This window comes from Cervus canadensis, chromosome 15 (assembly GCF_019320065.1).
Source record: "Cervus canadensis isolate Bull #8, Minnesota chromosome 15, ASM1932006v1, whole genome shotgun sequence".
In the NCBI taxonomy this organism is placed as follows: domain Eukaryota; kingdom Metazoa; phylum Chordata; class Mammalia; order Artiodactyla; family Cervidae; genus Cervus; species Cervus canadensis.
The window spans coordinates 15116357-15140330 of NC_057400.1; the positions used below are offsets into that span (position 1 = coordinate 15116357).

The window sequence follows — 23974 nt, forward strand, 5'->3', positions numbered from 1 at the left end:
TTCCCAGGACTCCCATGGCCTTGGGCCAGATCTTCTTGTTTTCATATGGCTTTGGAAGGATTTGGAACCCAGCATCCCATTGTTGTGTATTGTCTGTGGCTGTGTGGTGTGATAGTTGCAAAGCTGAGTAGCTGCTGCAGAAGGTACAAAAGCCTAAGATGTTTATTCTCTGGTCCTTTGCCAAAAAGGTTTGTCCGTCTCCAACAGGATTGCAGTTGGTTGTTCATTTGACTAATCCTCAGACAACAGTAGAAGAACCTTCAAATGCCGTCTCCTCCTCCCCCAACCCTGGTCTGGTGATAACGAAAAGAGATTTCTGACTTTCTTTTGGGATTTGGTCATTCAGGAGCAGTGCCTGGAAGAGGTCCCTGGCAGCCTGTGTGGAACAGTTGGAGCATTCATCCCTGGGGTGTGGAGGGCATTTCCGAGTGCCTCTCTGTCACTGTGGAGAGGAGTGTGTAAAGCCAGTGCCAGCCACAGCTCAGCCTCCAGCGTGACTCCCAGGCCCATGTGGCAGGGCCCTGCCTGTCCGTGATTTCTTGGGAATTGCATCACAAATGGTGTCATTCGCTCTAGTCGGTGCTGGGCTTGTTCTGAGATGAACTGATGTCTGTCTCCAATGGCTTGACCCAAATTCTGATGCTCAGTGATCAGCTCTTTTTTAATAGGCCAGGCATGGTCCATCCTGTTCTCAAAATAATAGAAACCTGGGCTGATGAGACACACCTCTCCCCAGCCAAGGGGTCCATCCTCACCTTATCAACCATGACTCTTCTCACTTGATTCTCTGTGCACGGGGATGCTCTGACCTGGATAGGTCACCAGCTCAGGCTGAAGCAGTCGAGAGCCCCAGCTTCTCGGCCAGCCCCCCACCAATATCCTGTTTCCGTGCTGCCTGCTTCCTCTTGGCCTCCAGGTTGTGTATACATGCTGTGCCTAACCTCCTGTCTCCCGGTTCTCTGTGCTCCTTGGGTCTAGACTGTCCCCTAGATTGGCTGCTGCCCTTCCAGCCTGCCACTCTCGACCATGTCTGTGCTGTGGGCCGGGATCTGTCAACGCCGTCGAAGCTTCGTCCCAAGCACAGCTGGGAAAACATCGTCAGGGTTCCTGCCCTCGCAGAGGTTATACTTACTTGGAGGGAGAAGCAATAAACAAGAGAATGACAGATAACAGTAAATTCCAGGAAGAAAAATGAGTACAGTGGGATTTTTTTTTTTTAAAGTACTTGTGGAGCTGTTGATACTTTGGAGGAGAAGGTCAAAGAAGGCTTCTTCTGGGAGGTGTCTTTTAGCCCAAAGGATGCCGAGGAGCTCTACTGGGTGGGGTGGGAGGTGGGAGATGGAGGCAGATCAGGCCAGGCAAGAAGCATGATGTGTGCCAGGTCCTAAGGCCTTGGGCAAACTCTGGGAGATAGTGAAAGACAGGGAAGCCTGGCGTGCTGCAGTCCATGGGGTCGCAAAGAGGCAGGCACGACTTAGCTACTGAACAACAGCAGCAGCAAAGCCTCGTGTGCACGCCCAGGGCAGAGCAGAGGCCACTGCAGCGAGGAGAAAGTGAGCACAGGGTAGCTTGGCTGGTGCTGATGGGGGAGAAGCAGGCAGAGGGCATGGGTGCTGCGGCTTTGCAGGCTGTGGTCGCGGTGTGATGGGAGTGGTGGGGATGTGATGGGCGGGTGCCCTTCTGTAGAGCTCAGCCTGTCTTGCCCCTGCCTTCTTGTCCACAGTCATTTCCACAGCAGGGCAGGGAGGTAAGGAGGAAGGGAGTTCTTTTTGTTTCCTTGGGGACGTGGAGCTGGAGAACTAGGGTGGGGTTTTGGCTGCTGGCCAGTGGGTGGTGGAGTGGAAGCAGCTTTGGGCTTCTGTGGCCCTCGTTGGCCTGGGGATGTCCATTTCCAAGACTAACACCATTTAGTGTTAGAAGAAGGAAAAAAAAAAAGAACGAACTTGGATTTCATTGACTAGGCCTGTGAAGATTTGTTTTTTGTTTTTTTTTTTAATTTTTTCTTTTTGCCTCTGTTCCTCCAAATTTGATCAAGGGACATTTTTTGGAGGGCTGGGTAAAGTGGAAAAACTACCTTCGCCCAGGCAGAAATTCTCTGCACTTGAGGGAAATACATTCTTCTTGGAGTGAATCAGATGGGGGCTAAAAAAAAAAGGAGAGAGATGGGCCATTTGGTTGTCTGAGGAGGCCCTGGTTACCCTACAGTGATATGGCTGGTATGATTCAAGAAAGGGCTCTGCTTTAAAAGCTTGGAACCTGAAAACAGGCCTCTCTGGGGCTTGGGGCTTTTCCAGGGAGCCTGTGGTAGAGGCCTGGCCCGTGCAGCATGCCCGTCTGAGCCAGGCCAAGTTCATGGGCATGCCCGCCCAGTCCGGATGTCTGAGGAGGACCTTGGGTGTGTTTGGGACAGCTCTGTAATCAGAATCTGGATCTCTGGGAGGAACTGGAGACTCTTGCTTGTTTCCCCTTTGTCCTCAAGCCCTTTCTTCACACCACACCACTGCTTCTAGTCCTGGCTGGAGAAGGGAGCACAGGTGTTGAAGGGATTGGCCTCAGACTCAGATCCCGCCCTGAACTGTAGGTCCTTCACCTTCCCTGGGGGGCCGTAGCTTCCCCCGTTTCCAGCTGTGTCCCTGGGCTCTTTCGGTCAGAACTGCTCGGACAGAGCTCCCGGCCACCCTGAAGAGCTGTCCACCCCACTCCTGCTGCCTCGTGGCGCAGCCGTCTTCCAGGACCAGCTGTTGGGTGGTGGCCGTGCATCTTCCTGCCTCTGAACCTCAGCGATTGCTCTTCCCTCCACCTGTGTGCCTTTCCTCCGCAGAGATAGCTCACGCCTCTCCTTCCAGGCCCTTTCAGAAGCAGAGCCCCACCCCTGCTTCCTTCTTGTTCTTCATGGCACTTAAACCACCTGTCATGACACTGACATGTCTTTGTTTATTATCACCTCTCTCCCCACTTAGATCGTAAGCTCCCAGAAGCAGGGAGTTTCATGTCTTTTGTTCCCCACAGTATTCTGGGGCCTCTGCACCTGCCTAGCACATAGTGGGACCACGGGTGAATAGCTGCAGTGGCCCCTCCACCCTGACTCTCTGCAGTACAGCTCCAGCTGAGGCTAATTTGAAAATCCCAGTGACTCAGTCATGTTTTCAGTGAGACAGGAAATGAGAAGAGATTCCCTATGGACTGGGTATCCAGGCGCCTCCAAGTAGCTGTTATGCAGGATCTGGGCATGGGAACTGTTGTGTATTCTGGAAGGCATTGGGAATGTGTTTATTTGTGGCTTGTGGAAGGATTCTTTACTAGATGTGTGACCTTGGGCATGTCACTGATGTTTTAAAAACCTGCCTCCTCTTTTAAGAAACAGCTGATAAAATATCACTGGCCTCATAGGCATGCTGTAAAGATTGCATTCGACCAAGCGTATCAAAGCACTTAGATTAGTAACGTGTATTTGTTATGAGTCATTGCTCACTCTGGCCTGCACAGACCTGCAGTAGCTACGAGCCAACGAGAATTGTCCATGTAGCCCTGACGTTGTTTATTCACTTGAATATGGGGCTTCAGGAGCTTGTTTATGCGGCTGTTCTTAGGGTTTACAGACGATAGGACCCAACCAGACAAGAGAGGAATTAAACGGTGGTGTGGAGGAAGCAGGCTTGCCACTCCCTCCTAAACAAGACTGGCAAGGCGTGCCCACCAGGATCCCCGGGCTGCTGTGACAACACAGATGCTGGGCTCCACTCCAGGGTTGAGACCCATTGCTCTGGACTCTATGGAGAGTTTGGCTCTGCCCTGGGTCCCTTTTTAAAGGTGTGTTAGTGCCACCAAGTGACTTGGGCATCTTAGAAACAGAATGTGTGATTGTCATTGTCTTCCTATTCGAAGATAAGTGTTTCTCTAATGGGTGTGGGATGGACCCGTGCAGCCTGTCTCGCTTTGTCTATGAAGTGGGCACCTTTGGAGCAGTTTCTGGGGGTGGATGGTGAGTGGGGAGGAGCTATGCTGTGGCTCCTCTTTCCGGACAAGGAAGATGCCCTGGGGTCATTGGGGACTTTGGGTAACAGTGGACTTGACCTTTCAGAGCCTGTGGACTTTTCTATACCAGTTGCTAAGTTGCTTGAGTCCTTTTCCATGCAGCTGGCAAAGTGTTAGGAAAAGGGAGAGAGCAGCCCAAGAACTCCATCCTGCGTTACAGATTCCGTAAAGCACTAAGTACCGTCCACAGGCCTAGATACGATCCTGTCTCAGATTGCGCTGCCTCCAATTCCTTGAAATCCTCATGACCCTCCCCACAGCACAGGAATAGCGTTCACTTGTAGGTGCAAGTTCAAGTCACAGCTTAATTGCCTACAGCTAACCCAGGAGAGCAGGTAGTCAGTGATGCTGAGCCTCTGAAGCTGATCTTCACTGTGTGGTAATTGTTCCCTTTGTGACCTGTGACAACTGCAGGGTGAAGGGCGCATTGGTGAGTTTAGATGTGGGTGAGTTGTCCTCTGAATGGCTTGAAGAAGTCAGATGAGATGGAGCTCGGTCAGTGACCAAGATGCTTCTCGGAAGAGTGGGGGGTGTCAGGGTACCTGTGGCCAGTGTTTTGAAGTTCCGAGGTAGAATACATGGTTCTGACTGCATTTCCAGATAGCATTTCATACCTTTGTGATAGTTAGAGTGATATGAACATTGATAGAAAATCCAGAGCATCTGGAACATGAGCTGACGAAAACCTGGGACCCTCCAGGCACTTTTCCTGGGTCAGCTTCTCTTTTCTTCAATTGTGAAAGGAAAAAAAAATTCATTTTCAGTTCCAGCAGCCATGTGAGTCACTATTTCAAAGCTGTTCAACACAAGATAAAAGATACTGTTCCATAAAACACACAAGGGCAGAGATAGTCCCAAGTCCATCATCGCATTTTTACAAATAAAGAATAAGAAAGAAAATACTCCTTGCCCCCAAACCCAGATAAATTTGATTTCTCTCTAGTCCTTTATTTAAATGCAGATAGATATATGTATGCTTATTTTTTAAAATTGTAATATTTTATATAGAGCTTTAAAAACTCATCTTTGTTGTATTTCCTCATCCATTAGATCTTTTTAATGGCCATACACTTTTCCTTTTTCATCCAAACGTTTCATTCAATAAATGTTTATTGAGTTCTTGGGGTCAATAGCTTGTGGCAATAAACAGAGATGACAGAACAGACCTGCTCTCTGCCCTCCCCGGGCTCCAATCTAGTGATTTATTCCATTTTAGGAATAGTTGGACATCCTATAATGTAACCTTTTTGCTGGTGTTTGGGTAGTGTCCACAGCTTCTCTGTAATAAATAACACTGTTCTCTTTTATACCTAACACTGCTTCAAATGTCCTTGTACATAATGAATGGACTGTATTTTGGTCATTGCTCTAACTGTATTATCTTTCTGTGGAAAGGTCACTTTCAAATTAATTTTCAAACATGTAACTGATGAAACTTGACATTCCTGGCAGTCAGTGGGAATGGGAGGTTGGGGTTAATTCATTTTTCATTAGCACCTTCCTTTCTGATTATCACCCTGTCTTTTGCTGGCTTCTCCAGAGCAGTGAATGAATCTGCTTTGGGGTCCTCTGGTTCGAGCTCTGCCCTTGAAGGGTGGCCATGGTAGAAAGGGATTTGCGTTAGGAGCAAGCCCAGATGTAAATGATTTCTGGCAGTTCTGATATAAGTCCTTGCTCATTGCACAGTTGGTTCTGTGCCAGTGAGTCGTGGCAGCTGCACCTTAAATGTAGTTCTCAATTGTGGCTGGGCCCAAGAATCCTTGACGTGTGGGTTGTGAAGGTTCCAATGGAGTGGCTTGAGGATGGGACCTGGTACCTCTGACTCCACAACTGAACCTGATGGACTGCAGGCTGGAGAACCCCTGTTTGGGAAGCATGTCGCAGGGGGACGGGGTGGGGTCAGCACAGCCTTCCTTAGCTGACTTGCTGATCTGGGCAGTCAGGGTTTATCACCCAGTCTCACAGCTTTAGCCAATAGACCTATAACTGATAGATCTTTTTCTACCAGCAGGACCCCCTTTCTTGAGTTTCCATCTCCTTGGACCCCAGCTATGAGGAAAGATATAGCTGGCAGTGATAAATCCTTGACTGTTCTGCTCAAGGATATGAAAGCCTCTTCCGGCCTCTCTCAGCATTACTGTCATGGCTTTCCAGAAATGAAAACTTACAGAGCTGCCAGGGCACCTGTTCTGAGATTTTGTTGATCTCATCCTTTATCAAAGAACTCCTGGCCTGATAGAAACCAAAGCTTTCTTTCTCCAGCGGGACATTTAAAATGTTTTCACGTACTTTGATCTCATCTTTATCATGTTCAATAAGTTTTCAGAACACAGAATTGCAATAGTAATGTTGGGATTAAATTTTTATTACTGAGGCTTTGAAGCACAAACAAAATTTTAAAAGTCTGTTAGTAATTGGAAATTGTAATCCTGCTGAGGATACAGTTTATGGCTGTAATAACTATAAAACACAATGATAAATGTGAAGATATTACACTGGAATTTGGAAGAATATTTTCATTTCTTTATTAAACTATATGAAATTAGTCTTGAGTGTTCAGTCTTATCAAATGTATGGGTTAACATTAAGACTAAGAATGCATACAAAAATATTCTGTATTAAGTTTAAAATTGCAATAAAACTCTTTAACAGTTCTTGCAGATTTAGCTGTGAAATACAAAGGTGAGAAACAATTACATCACCCAGAAAGGTATCGTTTATTCAGCCTTATTTGTGGGAAGACTGTAGTTCATTTCCTTGTTGGTTCATTCATTCACGTTTGCACTTGGGTAACACACACTTACTGATCACTGTGCCAGGCACCATACCAGTTTGTAAGGACTCAGAGATGAACTTGGGATCATCTTTGCCCTTGTGTCTTTTATTGACACAAGTATCTTTTATCTTGTGTTGGAGTGCCTCGAAATAGTGACTCAAATAGCTGCTTGAATTGAAAATGAACTTTTTTCTTTTTTTCCACATTGGGAGAGAAAACCTGCCTACCCAGGTAAAGTGTCTAGAGAGGCCAAGGTTTTTAATAGCCTTGTATTCAATTCATGGAATTGAAGGGAGAAGATACAGAAAAACCAGTTCTTCATTATGTTTAAGTGTTGGAGTTGCTCGCAGAACCGCCCCATCAGTGAGTCTTGAGGGAGGTTGGGGTATGATTTAACAGGGACACACGGCCGAAGCCCAGGACTTAATCCACACTAAGTGTGTTCAGAAGCAGCAAGTCAGAGATGCTTGCTGGCGGTCAGGTCCATAAGGTTCCTTAAGAAGCAGTAAAGCGTGGTGGGTAAGAACTGTTGGGTCTGGAACCAGGTTGCCTGGGTTTGGACCCCAGATCTGCAGTCACGTGGGACAAATTAGTTAACCTCTAGATACTGCGGTTTACTCATCTGTATGATAGAGATGGGAATGGCAACATGTTTCTCATATTGTCTTGGTGGGACTAAATGAATCAATCCATCTAAAATGCTTAGCCCAGGACTAACACATGGGATTCAAGAAATGGTGTTGCTGGTGCTGGTGGAGGAACAGCAGCAGTTGCATCGGTGTAGTGATAACAGCAGCAGCAGTGTTGGAGTGGAGTGGTGATGGTGAACATCAGCATTCTCATCATCGTGAATTCCTTTATACCATCTCATAGAGTCACACAGGGTGCAACTGTGTAGGTGGGATCAACAAGAGGTAGTAAGTCACTTTTACTAATGGATTGTGTTTTAAGAATTGAGGAAGAATGTCTTCTTAATGCCGATGTGACAACTGTGTGTTGTAGCCAGGGTGTGTGTGCCACCAATAACTATCACCAAAAGCTGTGGATTGGGAGGCTCTCTCCAGGAGTCCTGTTGCCTTTTAACCGAAGGGCAAAAGGCTGAAAGGGGTTACCAGCTCTTGAGAGACCTGAAGCGTGGGCTTGTGTCAGCACCCACCTTTCCTCATGTACTTTCCATCCTATTTGTAGTAGTGCCACATGGACGTCATACATAATGCAAGTTTAGTGACTCTCTTTTCACTCTTCGTTCTTTCTCCCATCACCCTTCTGTCCAAGTTCTATCTTGATAGCTCCGCAGAAGGGCAGTGCGGAAGACAAGTGTTGGGAGCATGTGCTTAATTCAGTGGTTCTCAAATGGAGTGCAGTTGTGCTCCCCAGAAGGGACATTGGCAATGTCTGAAGACATTTCTGGTTCACACAGGAGGATGCTACTCTTGTTTAGTGGCGAGAGTCCAGGGATGCTGCGGACACCTTATAGTACAGGATAGTCTCCTGCCTCCTGCTCCCCACCCTCCTGGCAGGCAAAGAGTTATCTGGCCAAAGGGTCAGTAGAAACTGAGAATCCTGAGTAAAGCCAGACTAGCAGATCGGGCCTCTGTGTCTGGCTAACTGCAATTGCTGGTAAGAGTTAAATGCCCTTTTTACACGAGGATGCCTTGGCTGACAGTTCATGCTCTGGGCAGAGAGGTTGAGTTTAGGGGTGGGGGTGGGGAAGGGAGATGGATACCATTTATCTGAGGAGTGGTTTCTTTACAGTGAGCGCAGCCACCTCTGAGCGGCAGCACGGCCCCCATCTGTGTGGCTAGCCTCTGGCAATCTTCAGAGCTCTGGAGAGGCAGGCAGTGCTTCAGAGTCGGTGGAAGACCAGAGCTGCTGGCCAACTCCTGCTGTCTGTGCCAGCTAATGATGTGTCAGGGGCAGGCTGTGAGTCACACTGGTTGTTGGGCTGCAGCCCCCGAGGAGCGTGATCTCATGACCCTTTGGATAAAACGATAAAGCTTTGCATCACTCGGGGAGAGATTGCTCTAGGAAGGATGAGAGCGTTTTCCAAAGGTTTTATTTTTTTTAACTTACCTATGTAACAGACAGTTATGTAGCACTTATTATGTGCCAGGCAGTGTTCAAAACATTTTACAAATATTAACTCATTACGTCCTCATTATAACTCCAAAGAGGTAGGCTTATTCTTTTCACTCTTACAAATAAGGGTACAGAAGTGGAGAATGAGGACTCAAACCTAGGAAGTGGTTAGAGTCTAAGCCCTTAATCACTAGGCTGAAAGTCACTGAATTTCACACCTGGTTTCTTTTCTCAGCCCTGGCTCTTGACTTCTCGCTGGTCGCAGCGAGGCATCAGGGAATTAGGCAGACCTGAGTCGGGTCCCCATTTGTGATTTTGTATGTCTAGAACCATGAGCATATTGCTTCCTGTCTGTGAACCTCAGTTTTCTCATCTGTAAAATGAAGTCACACCTGCTTCATGGAGAATGTGAAGTTATTAATAAATGCAGTTCCTTATATATGTGCATGGCACCTGATAGGCCTTCAGGAACTGTTAGTTCCTTTTTAACCTTCTTTGTTATAATCTTATTTTTGGCCAATTGCTCTTTTGCATGGCCAGCTTGTCTCCGTATCTGTGGGTAACATACTCAATGAAGAATAAAAAGTAGACCTGGTCAGATGTTTGTTAGAGAGATTGAATGAACAGACTGCTACAGATCTTAATGCTGTGAAGAAGTCTTAACGTTTGGTGTTGGGAGTGGCGGGGGGATTGAGATTATGCTAAGCACAAAGATCCAGACTTCCAGGATAAAGATGTGGGTTCTGTTTCCAGTCTTTAGTGAGCTTCAGTGATGCTGTCTGTAAATCCCGGGAATGCAAACTTGCATGTCAATTACGTGTCTTGTTTCCGTTCGGATGAGTGTTTCTCTCTCGACTGGAAATGGAAAGCCTGCCTGCTTGTTAGTGGACGGTCGCTGGCTGTGCTCTGGGGTTGGTGGGTTGGTCCAGTTTGTGCTGCTTTCCTGGGCAGATCTGGGCACCTGTTCAGGGCAGGTGTGCTCTGTTCCCAGCAGATTGGAAGGTTCCCCTTGGTCTCATTTCAGGATTTTGCTGCATCCTGCTCCCCTGGCCCACTCCCAGTTCATAAGTGAATCTGTTCACGTAGCTGCTGCCCTGTGGTCCTCCTGCCTTTCTCACAAGTACAAGTCAGACTGTCTTTGAGTCTCCAGAGGAGAGGGGCTAACTTAATCTCTCTCTCTGTGTAGAGTACCTTGTATACAAACTTAGTAAATACTTATGTAGGCCTGAAGATAATGTGTCTGTAATTTATCTGGAGAGAAGTACATTTCTCTGTAACCCATAGCCAGATATGTAAAAAAGAGAATCAACTCTTAAATGTAAGCACCAGAAGAAAATAGTCTCAGCATCTAGAACATTGCTTGGCATATCATAGTTGTTTAATTAATATCTTGAATGAATGAACTCCTTCCCTGACAGCTCAGTTGGTAAAGAATCCGCCTGCAATGCAGGAGACTCCCATTCGATTCCTGGGTTGGGAAGATCCACTGGAGAAGAGATAGGCTACCCACTCCAGTATTCTTGGGCTTCCCTTGTGGTTTAGCTGGTAAAGAATCTGCTTGCCATGCAGGAGACCTGGATTCAATCCCTGGGTTGAGAAGATCCCCTGGAGAAGGGAAAGTCTACCCACTCCAGTATTCTGGCCTGGAGAATTCCATGGACTGTATAGTTCATGGGGTTGAAAACAGTCGGACATGACTAACCGACTTTCACTTTGAACTAATGAATGAACCTGGTCTTTAAGTGTGCTTCTAAGTTGCATTATGGTTAACTTTGGATTATCCAGCATATCTGAAATCTGAAACTGTAGCTTTTGTCTTTGTTGTTGTTATTTAGTCTCTGAGTTGTGTCTGACTCTTTTGTGACTCCATGGACTATAGCCTGCCAGGCTCTTCTGTCCATGGGATTTCCCAGGCAAGAATAAGTTGCCATTCTCTTCTCCAGGGGATCTTCCCAACTCAGGGATTGAACCTGCATCTCCTACATTAGAAGGTGTATTCTTTACCGCTGAGCCACCAGGAAAGCCCATAACTTTTTATTAAGTATTACCGTATGTAACCAACAGCAGTAAAGACTTTTCAAAAAACTGGGACTTGCGAGAGTATACAGCACTAAAAAACAAAGAAACAAACAAAAAAAAAACAACAATGAACTTGATCTGGAAGTTACTTCAAGGCCTTCTTGCATTTGGGGCTTGTCATTCTGTGTGTTAGTAACTGCCATACGAGAGAAGGAGGAAGAATTGAATGCTTTGGTAGGATGCCAAGTAACAGGGAGTTTTCTCTTTCAACCTACTAGCCGAACAGTTTTATGTCACTTACTGTGAAGCTTTTGCTACAGAGCGAACTGATGTGTTTTGGACTCTCTGGGCCCCTTGAATGTGGCCTCTGTTGCCTTTCAGGTGGAGTTTGTTAGGACAGGTCTTCATGTGGTGTTTTTTGATTTGCCACATTTTGTTCTTCACATCAGAGGGAAGAGAGAGCGAGTGTGCATGTGTGTGCCAGGCCGATATGGGGGGGACCGGAGGATGTCTAAGCTGTTGTATTTAAACACTGTGTATGTTTTCTGCTGCAGATCTGAAGAAGACGCTTGCTGTGTTGCTGGATAACATTTTGCAGCGCATTGGCAAGTTGGAGTCAAAGGTGGACAACCTCGTAAGCAATGGCACAGGGACAAACTTGACCAACTCCACCACACCTGTTCCCAGCTTACTTGAAAAAATTAATGTGGCAGGTAAGCACCACGAGTCTATGCCCAGACGTGGAGTCAAGGCCTGCTCTGAACTAGGAAGAGAACCACAGGGGCACAGTGGTTCTTATTGGTGTAAGATAAATCCCAGCAACTTGGTATGGTCCCTGTAACCCTAACTTTAAATTTATTTTTGAATAATGTGTTCAAAGGCTTTTACAGTCTCATCATGATGTGTAATATTGGGTGGTTTCTGTGATATGTTTCCCATAATGAGCTCCTGGAATTACTTTTAATGAGAAGATTCATAGCAGGGATAAAGGAAATACAGAGGTGATCTGGGAGGCTCACACCAGGTAGAGGTTCCTTCCCCTCCCCGTTTCCATCAGACAATTTCAAAAGTCTGTTCCACATAATAGATTCTCTCCTCCCTGCTGTTAAAGAAGGGCCATCATGGCAGACTTGCCTCCTGTGTATATCTGGGGAAATAGGCGTTCTAGAGATGGCGTTTGGGGAATAAATGGCCCCTGCCTGATCTTGGCCTGATTCTGTATCTACTTGTGGACACCTGGATGTGTGTGTCTGACCCCCTTCTTGAAACTGGACTCTTGGATAAAAGAAGAGAAATGGATTTAAAACAACCCCCATATCATACACAACAGGTAATGTCCACAGCTCACATTGGACCCACCCACCCACTCCGCTGCCACCGCCTCCCCCACAGAGCTCTGCCCTGAAGTTGGCCTCTTGGCCTTTGTGGTTAAGCCAGGCCTTGGCCTTGTTAGGGTGATCACTGTCATTTCCTGGGGACCCAGGACAAAGCAAAGAGCTTTAATGAGGATAAGGATTAGGCGCTTTGAGTGAATGGCTGTGAATGAGTTATCTATACTCCTGGTGGGTGGTATACAAGCTCTAGCTAATGGATAAAATAAGTAGCTGGGTTACTTTTGAAATTTTAAAAATCGACTTTAGTACCCTCTCTGGCTTGTTTCTCTCTCCCTTTCTTATAGGAAACTCAGCCTTAAGTGGGAGCAAGATTCTTTTCCTTTCCCAGTGTCAAAACATTTAACTGTTTCACATTATGCAAGCTTGTTGTATTACCTTTCTGCTGTGTTCTCTGCCCTTTAGCAAGTTTTAAATTGCAAACTATATTTCTAATAATCCAAAGTATCTGACCAAACAGAAGCATTAAAAATAACTTTTAATTACAACACAGAGGCAGTGTCATCTGGGCTGTAAATCCTGTCTTCCTTGCAGTTTCCAACAGCTTCTGTAATTAGACAAGAAAACCTCCCACTGTGTTGAGCTGCTTGTTAATAAATGGAACCCAGGCCTCTACAGCCTCCACTCCTCCACCCCTGTTCCCAGTAAGGAAGTGCTGTTGAGAAGGTCCTCTCTGATTTCCTGGCAGTTCTGTAGGTTCCTGTTTCAGGGGGGGTGTGTGTGTGTGTGTGTGTGTGTGTGTGTGTGTGTGTGTGTGTGTGTGTTTTGGGGGGCGGGGACGGTGTTCTGTCTCTGGCATCGCTGCCTCCCACTGCCTCTGTCCTGGAGGGCCCGTGTCCATGAGTCTACCGTCATTCTCTTCCCTGATAAGGGATCTCGCTGCCTCTGTCTTGTTTGTATGCCAGGCTCACAGGGAGATTTCCTACCTGAGTTCCAAGTCCCAGGGTGCACAATTGTGGAATGAAACGTGATGGAGGCAGTGACTACTCTTTTCAAATGGAGTCCCTGACCTGTGCATGGAGCTAGTACACTTGGTTAACAAATATCTCTGAGCACATTCTCTAAGTCAGGGGTCCCCAACTTCTAGGATCTAATGCCTGATGATCTGAGGTGGAGCTGATACAATAGTAATAGAAATAAAGTGTATATAAATGTAATGCACTTGAGTCACCCCGAAACCACCCGCTTGCCTGTCCATGGAGTAATTGTCTTACATTGACTTGATCCCTGGTGCCAAAAAGATTGCGGACCTCTGCACAAAGCCATTGGATTTGAAAAGGGCTTCTTTAAAAGTGCTGCTGGTACTGTGCTTTTACTAATATTTATAGAACCAGAGTATTTGGTTTTTTCTCTCTCCTTTTTGGGAAAAGGGAGCTAATTTAAAGTTCTGCCTTTGATAATTAACCTCATTCTTACTCGTTTTCATCTTTCGTGTGTGACATGCTCCATACCTTTGAGATTTTTACTGGCCAATTAGAAAAATAATACACATGCATGGAATAACACAGACTATGGTCACTGTAAGAGGGGCTGTCTTTGGAAGGCTTCTGATAGGAAGGTAAACTTAGAAGGTGGTTAGGAGGCAGTTGAGGGTTGAGGAGGAGATACAGACTAGAGGTGGATTGCTACCCAGGTAAGAAGTTAGAAGGAAGGAGAGGAAACTCGCCGTTCTCTGCCATTAAACTGTTTCGAGTTCCTGAGCCTTGGAGGAACTTGGAGCCTTGATTTTGTTACTCTTCTCAGCATCTCAGAAGTAAGTGCTTTCACAGATTTTATAAGTTTAAGTATGCGGGATGGGGTGGGGCTGAGGTGAAGACCTCCTAGTGCCAAGCAGAGAAGAGATTGTTTGCCCTGCTCCTTGCTTTCCATTTTGTGAATCATCTCAAACGGCGGGTCTAGAAAAATGCGCTCCCATTTTCTTGGAGGTTCCTAGAGAGCTGACAGTTTCCTGGACTACTTAATATCCAGTCTACAGTGGAAGTTCTTTCTGTCTGAGGGTCTGTTTCTTTGGCTGACCTGTGTGTTAAGCAACAACAAAAAGCAATGTCATCCCTCTGTGTGTGTGTGCATGCATATGCACCCCTGCCGGACACTGCGCTAGCCACAGTGACTGTAGATGGGACGTGAAGAATGCAGGCATCCGCCCTTATTTCCTCCAAAGGTCGGAGGGGCCGTTCTGTCTTGTCAAAGAACACACGTGTATTTTTTATTTGCCAGGTCTATGGGTTAGTGTCCATAAAGAGGGCCAGGGCACTTAAGTTCACAGTCCTAGTTCATGGTCAACCCCTCATGGCTTTTTTGCCCTCTTCCCTGATCCATGGCCAGGCTAGCAATTCTCACATCCCTGCTGTCGTAGCAGGGGTGGCTTTTGAGCTATGAGAGTTAATTTTTTATAGGGTTCCAATCCTAGTTGAGTGAAGTCGTTCTTCCTCCCTCGCTGCATTAAGACATGTGGTAATTGCTCAGAAATGTTCTCCCTGGTGTCTTTACTGCTTACTCTGGTGTCTTATTGCTAACGGATGTTTCTGATTGCTTACTGTTGTGTCTTATTGCTCGCTGATATATCTTCTGGTTGACTATAAACTGTATCTAAATTGGACACCATAGCAATTGAAGAAGAATTCTCTAAATTTATTTTCTTTTTAGGGGTATGTGTGTGTGTGTGTGTGTCTCCCTTCTTCTTGCTCTGTTTAACTGTGTTGTATGTGATTTTGATCCAAAATGGCTTGTCTTACCAAATTTATTACTCTAGGGCTTTTTTATTATGTGAAAATGAATGTTCCCCTAGAGAAATTGAGGTGGAAATGGACTTTAGGAAAGTAAAGAACCGGATTTGAACTGCATTTTTGAGCAATCTTTATCTTACTGAAGAGGAAGGTGAATCAAAGAAATGAAAAAAAAATAGGTTGAAAAAAACTCCAAACCTACCTTTCAACCAATCATGATTTCTCCAGGTTTAAGCACTGATAGAATTTGTATATTTCCTTGTCAAGATTACTTATTTTGGGAATGATACTTCAGTTTTTTTTTTGAAAGACCAATTCTGCTTTTCTGTGGATTTGTGATCTTAAATTCTGAAGTGGAGGGAATAGGTTGGGGCTGGTGGTCCTTGGCCATGTCCTGACATGGGGGAAAGGTAAAGATCCACCGGTGTGTGACGTGCCAGTGCCTGCTTCTAGTCTTGTTTGGGCCTCTGTGTCTTGTTCAAAGCCTGGTTGTTGAAGGTGTTTAGTAAGTACTGTCCACATGGGTTGGATTCTGCTGGAGGGGAGAGCATTTCACTTCTGCAAGGAATTCCTCCCTGTAGCTCCCCTTCTCCACTTACATGTACAAGGATTTGCTTACAAGTGGGACTTGGCTTCTCATTTTCCTTTTTTAGACATCAGTGGCAGACACCATCTAAGAAATACAACTCCGTGTTTCTCGACCATGACTGAACTTCCTGTGGGTGATTTGGTGCTCTGAAGTCCTTATAGTATGTGATGGTTCCCACTCTAGGCTGTAATGTTTGCGGGGAGTGGGGATATTGTGCAGCTCTCTGGTGAGGGGAGGGGAGGCAGGAGTGTGGGCACTTGTGTGTGCAAATTTATTCATTTTATACCCTCAAGGGCCTGTTGTTGTCATTCAGCATCAGCTGAATAACTGGCCAACGCTGACAGTTGACTAGAAGACAGAACATCATGACCACATCCATTCCCTTGTGCTGTGATCGCTTACGGTTACAAGGTGAATGAATTGGGAAACATTGGCAAGATCGAAAATACAGGCACAGCCCAAGAGGATGCTTTCTGATACTGAGTCTACATTGAACATTAGGCAACCCTACGTTTTCCAAATGTCAGTTTCAGCATGCAACATATTCTAGTATTTGGAGTTGAAGTGCGGTGTATTTGAACTGGGATGTTGTTCTCAAGAAAAGAGCCATAATTGTTATTCTTAGCATTTGAAAATTGAAAAATGTTCCTGCTGAGTTCCAGGGACTGCGTTTGGAAGTACAGCTTGCCCCCTCTTGGTGCTGCTAATGGACCTTGAAATGAAGTCGCACCTGGGCTGTTTCCTTGTTTGTGTCCGCGTGACATCAGATATGCTGGCCTAGCACCCGGAGTGTCCCTGCCCCGCCCAGAAACGAGCACAGCGGATGCCTTTCCCAGGATCGGGTTTTAGCCTGTCAGTGACACTCCAGGTGCTGCCTGAGAGAAAGGAGAGAGAGAGGAGACTGCCTTTTAGTAATTAAAGAGAGATTTTTATTAATCTGAGCAAGAAACCAGTATGTTCCTTCTGTCTATCTACCTGTCCTTTTCTGTGTCACTCTTTGCACAGGGGGCGGTAAGTATTTGGCTACTTGTCAGAAACAATCCCTTTGGTACCGTCACAGAGAATGTATGTCTTTGTTGGTCTGGTTTTCACTTTGTGTGGTCAAGGGCAGTTTGACTTTTTATCACAAGGAAGGAGGAAAAGGAAGAAAATACAGTTCAGGAGGAGTGGTGCTGACCTGTGTGCCTGGGTATTTTTTTTTTTTTTTAAGCTTATTATTTTGTATTAGGGTATAGCCTTGTGATAGTTTCAGGTCAACAGTGAAGGGACTCAGCCATACATATACTTTATCCATTCTCCCCCAAACTCCCCTCCCATCCCTGCTGCCTCACAACATTGAGCAGAGTTCCTTGGGCTTTACAGCAGGTCTTTGTTGGTAATCCATTTTAAATATAGCAGTGTGTACATATCCATCCAAACTCCCCAACTATCCCTTCCACCCATCCTTCCCCCTGGCAACTCTAAGTTCATTCTCTAAGTTTATGAGTCTCTTTCTGTTTTGTAAGTTCATTTGTATCACTTCTTTTTAGATTCCACGTGTAAGGAATGTCATAGGATATTTCTCCTTCTCTAACTTACTTCACTCAGTGTGAGATTCTCTAGGTCAATCCATGTGGCTGCAAATGGCATTATTTCATTCTTTTTAATGGCTGGGTAGTATTCCCTTATATATATGCACCACATCTTCTTTATCCGTTTCTCTGTCAGTGGACATTTAGATTGCTTCCATTCCTGGCTCTTGTAAACTGTGCTGCAGTGAACATGGGCTGCATGTATACACCTTTCAGTTCATGTTTTTCTCTGGATACATGCCCAGGAGTGGGATTGCAAGGTCGTATGGTAGCTCTATTTTTAGTGTTTTAAGGAACCTGCATACTATTTTCTATAGTGGCTGCACCAATTTACATTCCCAACAGCAGTCTAGGAGGATTCCCTTCTCTCCACATGCTCTCCAGAATTTACTGTTTGTGGATTTTTTGATGGTAGCTCTTCTGGCTGGTGTGAAGTGATATCTCATTGTAGTTTTGATTTCTGTGTGCCTGGATATTAATATCATTGGTTCTCAACTACCTGTGGTTTCTCCCCCCAGGCAGTTTTGGTTGTCACAATGGAGAATGTTGTGATGTCTCGTAGACAGAAGCCAGGGATGCAGCTGAACTGCCTGTGGTGCGCAGGCTGGCCCACAGCAGAGAATTATTTAACCCCAGATGTCAATTGTGTGGTAGTTCAGAAACCCTCATCTATAAGACATTGTTGAAAACTGGTTTTCCCACTTATGATCAGTGGAGACAGATGTTTGAGACATTGAGGTTTCCTGATCACCAGCTGAAACCTTTAGTCTCCTTCCCCATTCCTACCAAGGCAGTTTGCAAGCCTCACCACTTTTAGCTTTGCAACTGGTCTTTGGAACCTTTAAGAGAAGTTATACACTCCCAGAAGACTGTTCTAGGATTCTGACCTTAAGAAGCCTCTTTCCTGGACCCAAACCATACAATTTTGGCAGCTTGTATTTTACTCCTGCTAATATAGAATGTAATTATTTCTCTTCATAAAAGAGCCACTAATTCAGAATAATGATGGCAAAGTGGTTGGAGAGAGTGGATTTAAATTACCAGGATGTTTTAGAAGAAATTCCATTTTATTAATTTTAAGTAGAGTATATAATTATCTAGATATGAGCGAGTAAATTAACTAAGTTAAGGAAAACAAGAGAGGTCCCCAAAGATCTACTTCACAGCATGAAATACCCTCCAGACCTTAACTGGAGCAATATAAAAGAAGATGAGACAGGAAAGGTAGGTTGGGGGATCTGTGAAGAGTTTTTAATGTAGTACTAAGGAGTTTCTATCTTGTTCTGTATGCAGTGACAGCTGATGAAGGTTTAAAGCAGGCAGATGATTAGACGAGGTCTGTATTTTCAGAGAAAAATGTGGATACAGAATGCTTTCAAAGGGGGTCATAGAGAAGCCAGGTGAAAGTTTAGTTGACTTGTGTAGAAGGATTGAAAGAGAGGTGTGTGAGGCTAGGGAGAAGGAGAGGATTTGAGACCCACATCGGGTGGAGCTCACCTGACGGGGCTGCTGGTGGACTGTGGGAAGGGGGAAGGGAGGAGGCGTCATAACGATTCTCAAGGATGGAGCTTGCGTGATGGAACACTGGGGTGGTGTATTTATGAGGGAAAGAAGCCAGCAAAGGCAAGATTTGGGAAAGACAGTTGCCATGTGTTAATGTGGACTTTGGAGCATAAATTGCTTTGCTGCAAGCCATTTGTTTACAAATACCAGTTTAAAGGAAGTTGGAACATTAGTTCTCAGGAGATGAGGGACAGTGAAAGGCAGTGTGTGTTCCATGCTACCCAGGCTCAAACCCTGCTCTACTTCATGACATTGGGTCTGTTTCTTAATGTTTCTTTTTATTTATTTATTTGGCTGTGTCGGGTCTTAGTTGTGGCACGTGGAATCCTCACTGCGGCACATGGGAGTCTTGCGTTGTGGCACGTGGGCATCTCTGGTTGTGTGCAGGCTCGGTGGTTGCGGGTCACAGGCTTAGCTGCCCTGCAGCATGTAGGATCTTAGTTCCCCCACTTGGGATGGAACCTGAGTCTCTTGCATTGAAAGGTGGATTCTTAACCCCTTGACCACCAGGGAGTCTCTCTTAATCTGTCAAGGCTTGCATTTCCTCTTCTATAGAATTGGGAAGATAATAATAGTGCCCATTTCATGGGGGGTTGTTTATGAGGGTTAAGTGAGATCAGTACGCTACGTAGAAATATACCTGCTGCAAAGTCAGCACTAAATAAACATTGTTAGTTACAGTTTAAAGGCTACACATTTGGAATATTGATATAAGAATGAAGACTGGATTATTAGTTGTTAATGCTCATATGTAATATAATACTGACTGGTTGTTGTTATCACCACAGAGAAACTAAGAACTGATATTTGTATACTGTTTTATGGATTAGAAAATATTTTCATATATGTATATTGTTTCCTTGAGTACTTTAAAACTTGAAGTTCCCCAGTTGATGTTTTTATCAGGTCTTAGAGACTTTTGTTATCAATACTGAGAGGAAATCCACGTGTTTATCAGTAACAAACAGAATTGGGGGCCCATGTGGTTGGAGGGTTTGGAAGATGAGGCTGAGATCGCCCTGCCGGGTGCAGGCAGACGCGGGAACCATCTGCAGGAACTGAGAAGTTCTGCTGTCCGCATTGGTGTCCCTCTTGGCCGCCCTCACAGGGCGCTGGCAGAAATGGTCGCTGGCGGCTCTAGGCTTCCTGCAATACTTTTGGGGAACAGCTTGGGTTGCAGTGTACGCCTCTCCACGACCCAGTGACGGTGAGCTGTAGCCTCCTGATTGGCTGGGCCTATACCACGTAGGTCACCCCGAGATTTCATGATGGGGGAGCGTCCCTAAAAAGATTCCAAGCAAGCCGATAGAACATAGACAATGACCAGAGACTCCTCTCATGTTATGGTTTGGATTTCCAGAGTCATCATAAGCCCAGCTCAGGCTTTTCTTTCCAGCAAGGTTCAGAGGACAAGGCTTCTGGAATGCTAGCCTTTCTGCGCCACGCACCCCCCCACCCCCCCCCCCATTTTATTTTAAAGTCGTTATTGAATTGTTACAATATTGCTTCTGTTTTATGTTTTTGGGTTTGGGGCCGGGAGGCATGTGGGATCTTAGCTCCCTGACAGGGATCAAACCTTCGCCCCCTGCATTGGAAGGCGAAGTCTTCACCGCTGGATCGCCGGAGAAGTCTCCTGCCTCCAGTTTAAATGCTGCTGTGCCTGGGTGTGTGCCCCAGCCCTTCTAGGAACTGGCCCAGCCTACAGCCTGCTGTTCATGTGTGCCTGAAACGTTGTTTTATTTTTGTCCTCAGCCCGGATGCCCTCCATTTTTCTATCTTACCCTTATTTATCATATTTTTTCAAGACTCACCTGAAGCACTGTTTCCCATAAGATGGCTTCCTTGATATCCTTTGCTCTCAGGGGTTTCTTTTTCCTTTATGTTCCCCCACGACTACTACGTGCATCCCTGGACGTTTCCACAGCCAGACTTCAAGCTCTTCAAAGGCATGGGCAAAATCGCCTGTATTTTTCCTTTCAACCCTATAAGCCTGGTATATTGCAGTGAGTGAAAGTTGCTCAGTCGTGTCTGACTCTTTGCGACTCCATGGACTGTACAGTCCATGGAATTCTCCGGGCCAAAATACTGGAGTGTGGAGCCTTTCCCTTCTCCAGGGGATCTTCCCAACCCAGGAATCAAACCCAGGTCTCCCACATTGCAGGGAGCCTGGTAAATAGCAGGTTCTCAATGAACGTTTGTCCAACTGAATGCATGCCTCCCTATCCTGACCACACACCCAGTCAGCCACAGTTCTGAAACTTTTAGCATGACACTGGTGTCCACACTGTCAGTTCTGAATCACTGTGTCCGCTGCCTTGGCAGTTTCCTCAATGTTTTAGGAATTCCTGAAAGTACCTAGAAAGTTGACTACTAAGTTGCTCAGAAGGAAAAATACTTTTGCTTCATGTGCTTTCTGGAAACTATGATTCCATAATAAGGTAATTTACTTTGTCATTTCTTCATGGGTAATTATAAAAATATAAGTAGGATTAAAAAAGAATTCTCACCAGCTACACTGTATTGAAAGTGAAAAATACTAGTCGTTCAGTTGTGTCTGACTCTTTGCAACCCCGTGGACTGTAACCTGCCAGGGTCCTCTGTCCATGGGATTCTCCAGGCAAGAATAGTGGAGTGGGTAGCCGTTCCCTTCTCCAGAAGATCTTCCCGACCCAGGGACCGAACCTGGGTTTCCAGCATTGCAGGTGGATTCTTTACCATCTGAACCACCAGGGAAGCCTTATATTAGGGATTTCTCTGAATGAAGAGTTTTTGCAGACGAGAGGTGGGGACCCACCAGTCTTAGTGCTTTTGGACCCATTACTGACCCTTCAAAGTGGCTTTTTCCATTTCAAAAAGTGAGAGTGAGTATCCATTTGGGGGGATGCCACGCTTCCCCAGTTGTTTGAGGGAACGCATCAGGGGGAACAGCAGCCCTTAGGAACGTGTATGGCAGTACTGGCCTTGGGAACTTGTGCAGGCTTTACTGTGTCTTATGAAAATGCCTCTGGGGTGGTTCTGCGGATGGGAGATAGGACATGCCAAAATTAGACGTGTTTGTTTTAATCAGAAGGCGACAGATCCCACTTGCTCTAATTTGGCTTAATGAGGTATGTGTATACAGTTGTGCTATCAGCTTGCATATGGTATTGATTCAAAAGACGTTCCGCAGCGACGGCCCCGCATATGCTTTACCCAAGATGTTCCCTTGTCTTTGCCGCCTCCTCCTCTCTCTACCTGTTCAACACATTACTTCAAAGAAGCCATCTAGAGCCTGAGATGTACAAACCCAGCAACATTTTGGAATGAAAGCTGTTTGGATGGAAGCAGGGGACTGTCTCTGTCTCCACGTGGCTGAAAAGGATTTTTCCGTTCAGAGGCTTTTGCGGTTTTGAGGGATTTTCTTTTAAGCTGTGCTTTTGCTTTGCATGTCCCTAGCTTCTAAAATTAGGCAGCCTCAATGAAAATCAGTTGCGAGTTCAGTTTTTCTGTCCTCGTTGGATCTCAGAAAAAGAAGAGATGGAGCCTCTGTGGTGAAGGTGGTCTGAAGTTCTTGGCTGAGTTTAGAAATGAAGGAAAAAGGTATCCAGTTTGAAACATGAAGAAGAGGATCTGAGTTGCCCCATGGTTCAACCTGCTGACCTCATTTCATGGCGGTCTCCTTTTTCTGTCCCTCCTTGACCTGTGGACATTGGGCATATCTCATGAGCATGATCACAGCCTCCCAAGTCCATTCATGCCAGACTGGGGGTCTGTTGCATTGACAGAGTCAGCAGAGGGGCCTTTGTCAGGGGTTGACAGAGTGTTTACAATGCATTTTTTTTTTTCATTTATTTTTATTAGTTGGAGGCTAATTACTTTACAATATTATAGTGGTTTTTGTCATACATTGACATGAATTAGCCATGGATTTACATGTATTAGATCGGGATGGGGAATACAATACATTTTGATGTGCTTTGTCTGAGGTGACCAGCTACACTATGAACTCCTTTTTTTTTTTTTAATATTTTATTGAAGTATAGTTGATTTGCGATGTTGTGTTAATTTCTGCTGCACGGAGAAGTGACTCAGTTGTACATATATATATATTCTTTTTTCATATTCTTTTCCATTATGGTTTACATGGACCTTGTTGTTTTTCCATCCTGATGTATAATAGTTTGCCTCTGATAATCCCGAACTCCCTATCTACTTCTCTCCACCTTCCTCCCCCTTGGGAACCATAAGTCTTGAACTGCTTTAAAGCTGTCTTGATGTCTCATCTTGGTGAACTTCCCAAGTCAGCATTTACAGTGGGGACTTTCCTCCCTGCTTGGGTGCAGCTGGAGATGGGCTCTTGAAATAGAGTCATTACTGAAGAACCATGGTGAACAGCAAGTGAAGTCCTTGTGGGAGGGGAGGATGATCAAGCTGCGGTCATAGGATTCTGGTACAGACCCTGAACCCTGACTGCTTGGGTTCACATCCCAGCTCTGCCCCGTCCTAACCATGTGTCCTTGGAGAAACCCAGTCAATTTCCTTATCAGTAAAATGGGATTAGAGTACCTGGGCTGTGGTGCTGTTGTGAAGACTGTGAGTTACTCCTTGGAAAACACTGAAGGGCACACACAAAATAAGAACTCAGTAAGGTTTGGGCACTGGAACATGCATATCTTAAGGATGCAGATCAGGGTTGGACCTGTGGGTCAGGGGGGTAGAAGATGGTCAGTGCTTGATGAGTGTGTAAACTACCCAGTTCTCATGCTATTTTTACTGGAAAAAACTGGGGAAATAAGTTCCTGGAAATAAGTTCCTGGCACTCACAGACTGGACAGTTGATATCAAATGATCTTGAGCAGAGCTCCCAGTCCCCTTTCTAACCTGCTGTTGGCGATTTCTTACTATTGCAGAGTCTTAGATTTGTCGTAGGTGCCAGAGACATAGTGACGCCCACGTTCTCCCCATGAGTGGCAAGTGGGGAGATGTATGATGAGATAAACGTGTGCTGAGAGCCTGGCACGGCATCTTGCCCCACTTACCTACAGATCCCACTCTTTGTGGTCAGTGCCCTGTTGGAAGGGAAGAGTCCAAACATAATACAGCAAACACGGATGTGCATTTTATACCCAGCCCTGCCTGGAGGGTGCTGGGCCTTGTGCCAGGCTTGGGGCGGTGGCGGGGGAGGTGGGGGCAGATGGTGGTGCAGCCAGGTCAGAAGCTAAGGCTGTTGTGGGCAATATAGGGCT

General features: G+C 45.7%; 1 protein-coding gene across 1 annotated transcript in view; it reads left to right on the forward strand.

Moving 5' to 3' along the window:
* The window catches only part of MGAT5 (alpha-1,6-mannosylglycoprotein 6-beta-N-acetylglucosaminyltransferase), a 387153-nt gene that overhangs the window by 152648 nt on the left and 210531 nt on the right, over positions 1–23974 (forward strand). The window contains exon 4 of the mRNA XM_043488382.1: positions 11464–11622. Coding sequence (XP_043344317.1) covers positions 11464–11622 — 159 coding nt within the window. The remainder of the gene's footprint in view (positions 1–11463; positions 11623–23974) is intronic.